Source organism: Eufriesea mexicana, unplaced genomic scaffold (genome assembly GCF_001483705.2).
Source record: "Eufriesea mexicana isolate 0111107269 unplaced genomic scaffold, ASM148370v2 scaffold5504, whole genome shotgun sequence".
Lineage (NCBI taxonomy): Eukaryota > Metazoa > Arthropoda > Insecta > Hymenoptera > Apidae > Eufriesea > Eufriesea mexicana.
Window position 1 is genome coordinate 151,657 of NW_016913469.1, and position 10,057 is coordinate 161,713.

Consider the following 10,057-nt stretch of genomic DNA (forward strand, 5'->3'; position numbering starts at 1 on the left):
CTTCCATCGTAAGCGTTTGTCAAAATTGCGTTGATTTTTTTCATTGTTTTTCTTTCTTTATTAATTTTTCGCCATGCATCGTTATCGTGCAATGCGAAAGATGAAGATAAAGCGACTGGAACTCGAAGGATATCCATTGAGAATCGGATCCGATCCGCGAACATCGAAGAAACACGACCAAGCTGGTGATTAATAGTATCTGGTAATTATACGTAAAATATGCGGCGGATAAACGCACCGGGATGACGAGCCAGGGAATTACAGAGACAACGATAAGTACGGGGTACATTCGTTTTGTCGAGTCTGAAATATCGGACAGGCGTAAGCTCGAGTACCTCGAAGAATCGGAGTAACCAGTCGCTGCTAAAGACCCCGTGTCTAACGATTTCTTAATTCCGTGAGAACTATAATTTATAGGCACGTGCGTAGGTGGCCGAGCACTATCGATCGAACCCTTCAACCCGACCGGTAACGATCCGCGATTAATCTATCTTCATCGCGTGATTTATCACGCGCGGTTCGGAAATAAGCGGAGGACTCGAAGAGAATAACGTGGGCGTGGATGAGGAACGATGAAATTTATTGGAACATTCGTTAACGAGCGATCGGTGCCTCGTATAATCGATGGTCCATCCCGAAGGAATGCCTGGAATTGTAAATACGCGTTGTTTTTAAATGCTACCACTGGTTCCGCCTTCTGTCGGTCAGGATAAAGCGAATTACACCTGTCGGGAGAATTATGCTCGTTAATCACCCGATCCGTCGTAAGTATCGTTCATTTACGGTATTTTTGCGATAATAATGCCTACGCCGATCCGCCGCAACCGCGATACCTTTCACTATCCGCTCTTTTTCCACGCGAGAGCCATTTTTCTGCGCGCGTGCAACAATGCGACCGGGGCGCCACCTTCGCAGAATGCAAAGCGTCGAGTCATAAATAACGCCGGTATTATTTATGGAGCTTGTGGCGACAATCGGAGAATCGGGAACAGGACATTCCCCGGCGAAACAAGAATGGAAAAATCAGGAAAAATCCTAAGGGACAGCGACCGTGATACGACGGTAAATTTTACTTCGCGTTCCGAACGCGGGATAAATGATCTGGAGACGGCTGCTCGAGGAACGTGACTTTGTTCACCCGGATACTCTCATTTGCGTATTCGGAGAATAAAATTGGGAAATAGGTGAAAACGCGGTGAAAAGATAGTAGTATGTCGATAGTACCTTCATTCAGATAGGAATACTTCGTTAAAAAATATTTTCGAATTTTTTAATTTTTGGATTGCAAATCTCCCTCTCTTTCTCGCAGATCATTTGACAACCCGAACATCGTAAATTTTACATCGCGTTCCGAATGCGGGGATAAATGATCTGGAGACAGTTGGGCGAGGAACGTGACTTTATTTACTCCCAACTCTGATTTCCATATTCCGAGAATAAAATTGGGAAATAGGTGAAAACGTAGTGAAAAGATAGTAGTAAGTTCATAGTATCTTCGTTTAATAGTAAACTCCATGAATACTCGATTCAAAAATATTGTTTAATTTTTTAATTTTGGGATTCCAAATCTCTCTCTTCCTCTCTTTCTCTCTCTCCTCTCTGTCTCTCTCGTAGATCATTTGATAACCCAAACATCGTCACGGTTTTAAAACGGTTAAGAACTCGCAATCCTTATCTCGTCAGCTACCGTCCGCGATCAAACTAATCACTGTCAAATTATGCTAACGCCGACCGAACGCGATCTCCGCGGAAGGAAACGTAATTAACGGGAGAAAGAGCGGCGCGGAAAATCCGTGAAAACGGGAAAGCTCGTGTCTCGAGTACACAGATACGCGGTGGCGATCAGCCGTCGCGTCTGCCTCGTTTAATCACGCAAATAAAATCTAATCCCATTCTATCAGGTGCAACAAAGCCGACGACATTAGCCAGCTGCTTCCGCTCCATCGTGGAAATAAATCTCGCGTGTTCGAGATTCAGGATACCGGCGAAGAATCGGCGCACTCTTTCCTTTTCCGGCGCGCCGGCTGCAGTTCATTTTACGTGCCTTCTTCCACTTCTCGTGAGACGCGAGAGATAATATGGACGACGAGGGACAGAGAGGGCGAGAGGCGTGACTGGAACAAAGTACCAGAACGAGAGGAAGAGGGTGGATTTTACCCTTCGGGCAGATCGAAGCACCTGAGTCCGACCCGAGGGACACCGTAGTCGCTACTGGACGAAATGGGTGACGATTTATGGAACCTCCAGCCTCCGAGGCTGTTTATCCACTGTGCACGATGATTCGGGAATAATCTTTGAAAATTCAGCTAGACTTTCCACGCCGATAAAATATCTTCCTTCCACGAAATTTTTCGAATTTATTACTTCAACTATACAATTCAGGCGTACAATTTTCATCGTACGACTGAAATTGCAACGGAGGTACAACTGTTTCGATGTGCGCGAAATTTATATAATACATAAATCATAAAAGATTTTTGTAACTGTTGACAAATGGAGGAAGGCTGACCAGACGTTGCGATTGTGACGCAGCTAAGTAAGATACAGGGGCCTCAGACGTTGCCCTGTGACACGTGACGCACCGCAAGATGGCCGGCCAGTAGTCCCAGACGTTTGAACCAGCCGTAATTGATCGCTCAAGCTATAACTACGAGATAGCTATCTCTAGGAGTACATCCATGAAGTAAAAATACCAATGACCCCTCCACCGTCCAAAAACTATTATACAGTTTTATGTACCCAAATTCGCAATAAAGTAAAGCAGTATTAGTCCGAATTTGAGTCCAAGAGTTACGTTTGTTCGTACTCTACAGTGACACGATGCTCGTACGATAATCGATATTTCCTTTCGCTTCGAAGGAACAAACGATTAACAGAGGCGTTTATTTATTTCACGCGGGACACAAAGAGACGCCAGCGTTTCCGGCGTGCCTTATAAGCAAAGAAGCAAGTTCCGCGAGCAATCTTACTAATTGCGCGTGCGAATAAAAGGTGGAGAGTTCCGCTGGAACGAGTAGCCGCGAAATAAATTCCATACGCCATTTTTACTGGATCGAACCGCGAAAGTTCAACGTACCCCTGGAACCTCGACCCCGCGAACCGGTTCGAAATTAAAAAGCTCTCAACGCAACCTGCAACGAGCCAAACGATAAAATAAAAAAGGAAAAAAAAGAGAAAGAAAGGGAAGAAAAAAAAGGGAAAAGGGGAGAAAAAAAAATTGGCGAACCACAGGCGTACGAGCGTACGAACGATTATTTATCGGTATCGCTTTCTCGCTGTACAGAGTCGCTGTACGCGTACAAAGGGGGAACGCATAATTAAGAGTAATTTACGACGGTGACATCGCGGACCGTGGATAATTTACGAGTCCATTATATTCGATTTTTCTTAGAAACGAGCGTCGTATTGGCGCGGCTTTCGCCTCGTTTTATTCGCCTTTACAAGCTGACGACGTTCCTGCTCGTTCCGCGATAGGCTTTCGCCAGGGCGCGCTCGTAAAACCCGCCCTATCTTTAGGGAGCGAACGAAAGGCGACGGATAAAACGTGTCGCGTATAACGCCACCCGAGTCGCCTCGTGTCGTCTCGAAAAACTGAAACGCGACAACCCTCGAGGCTCCGGAATTCTCTGAAACCCGGTAAATATTTAGCCGCCACGTGGTCCACTGATTTCTTCTCTCCTACCCCTATTTCACCACCCTTCGATACCTTTCCTCCGGCACAGCTGCGCTCATCGGGCCCTTACGCGGACAAATTTTCCACTTGTCGCGAGTGTCGCAGCAACGGGACGTTCGGCTGATTTATTCCAAACCCGAATTTTTGACCACGTTGAGTATATTCTACGTTCCGCGAAAAAATGGGAGATCCTGAGAAGATCCCAAGAATATTCCCAGAATATGGAGTTAGATTCAGCTAAAAAAGATGAATGTGAAAATTTATGGATTGCAATTAATTTACGTTTACAGGCAATTGATCCTGGCCTCTTCCATATTAAGATTTCCATTTTTCTACGCCTATGTAAGTACTTTGTCGTGTTTTTCTTTACTTAAAATTATCGGTATATGTATTTGTATTTGTTAATATGTTTTGGAAAATGTTTTTTCTAGAATATAGGATTGTTGAATCGTTATCTGCGTTTTGTTTTATTACGTAATAGTTATTCACCTTTTTACGTTTTTTGAAGTTCGTTAAAAATTAACTCTTTGCATTCCGAGCAATTTTTAATATACCTACCAGCAACTCCGAATCATTTTACCTTTCCTGTTAGCTATTATTGTACTATTTACCAAGTAGTATTTCCTTTTTATCAGTTCTGCCAAAGGTATACTGCTAACCCTGTGTTTCAGAAATTTTATCTAACAATATTTAATATAAATTTAGCTGAATTCTAATGCTACAAGACTATCTTACAATCTCGCCATAGCGGCAACAAGGAAGTGCAGAGGGTTAAAATATAACCATAATAAACCAATTCTAGTGCAGTAATGTCATTCGAGTTAAAAGTCTATTATACGCCCAGTCCTATGTGAAAGAATGAAAACCAAATACCCAGTCATCAACGTGTTAAGTATATATTCGACAGATGTCCATGATAAATCCACAAAGTCTCTATCCCTCGATACAAAAATTTTCCAAATCTCGATCCTCGAAGCAATTCTCAAAATTTCACACAGCACGCGTAAACAAAGCGAACAGATCGGCAAACGAATTCATCAATTTCGATCAAACGTTCCATCATTCCGTAACGCGAAAGCATGCCAAAATACGTGGAACATCGATCACTCCGACAGCCTGGCGCTAATTAAGGCAAATCGAATTACCTTCCAGAGCCTTCCCTTTCGATTTTTATCCTCATCTTCGCCATCGTATTCGCATATCACGTTTTGTCTCACCTACGTCAATTGTCTCCGCGATCCATGGATTATTTCGCCTGTTCTAATACCTGCTACTCAGGCTACTCAGGACCGTAATGCCAGCTAAAAGAGAAGTAAAAAGCGAGATGGCGTAACAGGTTCATAACTCGAGTTCTTTCCAAGCATCGTTTACAGCGAAATGAACGGTGGCGTTTACGCGGCCAATAAATATCAGCGAGTTTTTCGGGTCCATTAGGAGGGAACCGGTCGGTGCAGCATGCACCGCGGTCTTAACAAAGCTCGGTGCAAGTGATGCGCGCGGCGGGATCAGCTTGCGTAACGCACATGCACGATGCACGCCACGCCGGCTGACCCACATGCGCGGTCTTTATTTAAACTGGTTTCCTCCTCGGCGTCCTTTAGTACCGTCTTTCGGTTACAATTTCATTAAAAGAGTCATCGGTTTCGAGTTCGCGTCCCGTTTCCTTTCGGAATCGATCCCGAGGCGTTGCGTAAAAGACACAGTTCCGAATTTGCGAACGGCCACGTGCCTCGTGAGGGAATTTGCTGATTCAGATTTATCGGCAAATTGGAGCAGACATAAAAATAGAAAAATAAAAGAAAAAAAAAGGAAAAGGAAAGGGAAAGAAAGTGCGTGGAAAAGGGGTTAGAATAGATTTCATATCGTCCAGTCTATGTATTTCCTAACCTCAAAAATGTTGAATTTTTAGAATTTTAGAATTATGTTATTACTCGTTAATTATGCTCAAATCGAACTTTTCTTTAATCGTGGATGTTTTCAAGAAGCTGCAGAAATTTGATACTAAGTGTTGTTTATAGAATTAATTGTATATAAATTATTATAGAATTTATTTTCAGGGATTCGAAAATTTTCTAAAATCGTTAATTAACCGAGTATCTTCAGCAGTAGGCAAGTTTCAAATCGAAGTTAAACTTCGTTTTCCCCGAAGTTTATTCGCGTCTCGAATGTCTAGGCTTCGCACGGTTCAGTCTATGTATTTTCTAACCTCAAAGGCGTTGAATTTTTGGAACTATGGAATTTTGTGATTATTCATTAATTGTGCCCAAATCGAGCTTTTCTTTAATCGTGAACGTTTTAACGAGGCTAAAGAAATTTGATACGAAGCGTTTATAGAATTAGTATTACATAAATTATCGTAGAATTTATTTTCACGTTTTAATAGGGACTAGAAAATTTTTTAAAATCGTTAATTAACCGAGTATCTTGAACAGTAGGCAACTTTCAAATCGACGTTAAACTTCGTTTTCCCCGAAGTTTATTCGGGTCTCGAATGTCTGAGATTCGAGGTATTTGGAAGACGATCAAGAAGCAGATAGTGTCACTCAAACAGAACAGATGTACGCGATGAACGAAATACTTGTAAGACATTTAGACATCCTATTATATCGAATAATCATTTCCTCAACTTCGCGAAAAGTCGCATAAATTCGCGGAGGAAAATGGAGCGTTATTTATGAAATACTTCGAGTTACTCCAAAAACAGCTCGCAAACCAAATTTAACTTTTCGCACACGTTGAAAATAAAGTAAGTCGCTTATTTCCAACAACCGAGGAGTCTAAATCCATCTCGTAATTATGGAATTTATTTTTCGTAATAAATTCAGTTTCTTCTCAATTTCGGTATTTGGAACTCGAAGAGAACCTTATTTATATATATGCATATATCTCGCGCTATTTTTATCAAACTTTCGCCAAGCGAATGGTGACTTCCGCACAGCTAAACGGGACAATTTAGCGCGTTTTAAAATGGCCACGATTATACGGGCAGCGCCATCGCGAATTTATCGATACGCCATTAACCTACAAACTCGCGATGTATCGCGATGCCTGATTTTACCGAGTAATTCTAAGAGCAATTGAACAAACTGTTTACTCCATGGCCTTTTCAAAAATAGTTGCACACCCGCGACCAGGTAGTTGTGTCCAGTTATTTGCAGCGCTCGTGAAACTGGGTTGCGCGTTAAATCGCGCGTTAATCGTGCATCGACGCTCCGTCGGAGGGAACATTTCCCGACCAGGGCGAATCGGTGTTCGAAGGAGAGAAAAAGATCATCGTCCCATCGTTTCGGGACAATGGGAAAAATATAGTAACGCGTTCTACGCAATTTAATCGCTTTTTAAATTTTCGCGCCAAGAAAATTACTTTCCGCGTCGAGGATCGGTAAAATGGACGAATATTCGGCGGGAACTTCGAACGTTGTCGATCACAAAGAGGCAAATTTCCAATTATGATACAGTCATACGCGTTTCCCCGAAGAAAATTGAGAAATTTTTAACTTCCCCTGCCGGAAAGCCAAATTCGCGAAAACCCGGGAAAATAAACGAATGGAGAGAGAAATACGGTTCTGTCGGAAAGCGTGCACCGATATTGATTTGAAACATACGTATCGCGTGTTTAAAAATCAGCGGAAGCTTCCGGTTTTATAACAGCTGGAGGTGGAAATGAAAAAACGAAAAAATCGTCGAGCCGCGAGGGTTGATTTGAAACGAAGAGAGAAATAAAAGCAGCGTCGGTAACTGGCGAGGAAATGTGGTTTAATCGTTCGGAAAGACAGGAACGAAATCGGTAAATCATTTCCGGAAACGTGGTCCAGACGACGAGGTTAAAAAGAAGCGCGGAGACGAAACGCGCGCCGAACTTACGGCTTGTGTACCAGACGCCGGCTAAAATATGACTCCCAAAGCGCGAGTACTCGCTACACAGAGGCGTTTCAACTATTAAAATGGAATTTAGTCGCGACCGCCGGCGTATTTCACTTTGTAACTTACAGCGCTCTTGAAACGCTCGCGTCGCTGCTAAATAATACCGCGCCTCCCTAACACTCGCGTATCAACTTGCCAAATTTTATCCGAGTGAAAACACTCGCTTGGAAAACATCCGTGGAGGGAGGATCTCGTTGATCGATGGATCGCCTGGCCACTCGATTTTTCCGTCCACGCTGTTTTCGCTTCTTTTCGTTTATTAACTTATCTGATCGTTCGAGAATATATCTCAACGATTTAAAAAATAATAAAAAAAAAAAAAAATAAAAAGGAAAAAGAAAGGAAAGACGATATAAATAATTTCCTAATTTATAAGTAGGCGTGTATTTCTATTTTAGATTGGAAACTAGATATCAAAATGGAGAGAGAGACATCTGTAGGGTTAAAAAGAAAGGTTAGGGATCCTATTATTATACTGATGTTACTATATTGACACTTTCACAGCCACATAGGTCATATATGACCAGTTATGGTTTCTTGTGTGACGCCATGGCGGTCATTGGTGACCATTGGGAACCATTGGTGCAGCACTTGAACTACTTGCAAAACTAAAATTGTAAAAATTGAATGAAAATTGACAGTTAGTCAATTGTCAACCGATACCAAGGCGCCACAGTAGTCACCCGTGATCGCCAATAAGATAAACGCTTCATTGGATAAGAATATTGTCTTACATCACCGATTTATTATTATTTTAACATTATATGCTTTGCCATGGAAGTCAAAGGGTTAATTCCTAACCCCGTCACTGTGAAAAATTTCGAAAAATCCAAAACTTATTTCATTTTTGCTCCAGTGACCGACGAAGAGACCCTAACCACTCTATGCAATTACCAATATTTCTCTCAAAGGCAATAAAAAATAGATTCCAAGGAAACTCGTATATTCGAATAAGTGCTATTTCCAAGTGGCCGTGTAGGAAATGCGAGCGCCTAACTATCTCATCGATTCGGAATACCGCGATGGAGAAGAGGGACCACCGCAAAGCCAGCCAACTCGGAGAGAAGTTTCCGGCGCAAGGAATGCCAGGAAACGCGGCAAACGAAGAGGAAGAATCGCGACGAGGATGAATCGGGGAAAAAGGACGGAGCCTCGACATCGGTCACCGAAAGGTCCGATGGAATTCCCGTCGATCCGATCGCTCGTGGACACGAATTCCGAGACCTTTCCCGATGGAAAGCGGAAAAAGTGACGGCGCGAGCCTTCGGACGTGTCGCGACGCTGTCGACGAGCGATTCCCAGGAGTAGCGCCACCTACGTCCCTCATTTCCATACCGCGTTCCCATCCGGCCAACTTTCTATGGATCGAGCGCCACCGTGGAGACCGCGCGTCACGCGCAGGCACTCGCGCTCGAGGATCGAGAAATTTCCTCGAGTCGAAGAGACTTTGGATCGAGGAACTTGATTTATCTCGGATGAAGAGTGCTCGTCGCTTTTCATGCATCATCGTTCGCAAACTCGGGAAATTTCTGCGATTAGAGGGCCTTCGAGTACCCTGTGCTCGGATGCACCGCTTGCCAATGCTGGATAACAAGATGGCTACGTTCGTCGATTTTAATTCGTCCAATTGGGCCTGACAGAGTGCTCGTTATTTAGTACGATTGGTATTAAATATCGCGTGTTTATTCCTCGTGGAGTATACGGGAAGAATCGTGATCCGGTAGTGATCCAAGAAATTGGAATCATCGTTGGAACGATTGTTTTGACAGGTTCTAGGTAGGCTCAGTGTTAAGAACGACTCGCGCAAGTACGTAGATTGTCTATTGCTCGTGTATCGGATAGCTCGTAGAGAATTTAATTAAGTGGGACGAGTAGGAGTACCGTAGATTCGAGTTTGTTAATTGGAAGAGTGATATGTAGAATTGGAAACTACCAAACGGTATGTCTTTGGCGCAGTGTTTGTAGCGTTTCATTAATTACATACCGAGTTGATGGCTGTCATGCTGCTAACTCGACCTGGATCTGTGTCCACTAGCCCGTTGTCACTCTACAACAAAAAAAAGAAAAAAATCGTCGGTTAATATGAGAAATAGCAGAGCCATTCGCTAATTACGATCGGAATTAGTGATATCGTGGCCGAAAACAACGCGTAAATTGTCGCGACAATTAAATATCCAGCGGATCGTTAATCATCGAAATCTGCAATTCAGATCACCCTGCCAAAAATGAAACGGGCGGAAAAAGTGGAGAAGCCGAATCCACCGATCGATTCGTAACTTTCTCCGTGAGAAAGAGAAAGAAAGAAAGAAAGAAAAAAAGAAAAAAAGAAAAGGAGAAAATGAAAGACGAGAAAACAACGAAGAGGAATAAAACAGAAAACACGAAGCAAATTAGAGAACGCGACGAGTTTCTCATTTTCTAAGCCGTTAGAGACTGGCAAGTTAAAACGATCGAGGGAAA

General features: G+C 42.9%; 1 protein-coding gene across 1 annotated transcript in view; it reads right to left on the bottom strand.

Annotated features, from left to right (window-relative positions):
- Positions 1–10,057, bottom strand: part of LOC108552125 (uncharacterized) — a 180,400-nt gene that overhangs the window by 137,557 nt on the left and 32,786 nt on the right. Inside the window, exon 2 of the mRNA XM_017906534.1 lies at positions 9,582–9,644. Within this exon, the coding sequence (XP_017762023.1) occupies positions 9,582–9,599 (18 nt within the window). The 5' untranslated portion in view covers positions 9,600–9,644. The remainder of the gene's footprint in view (positions 1–9,581; positions 9,645–10,057) is intronic.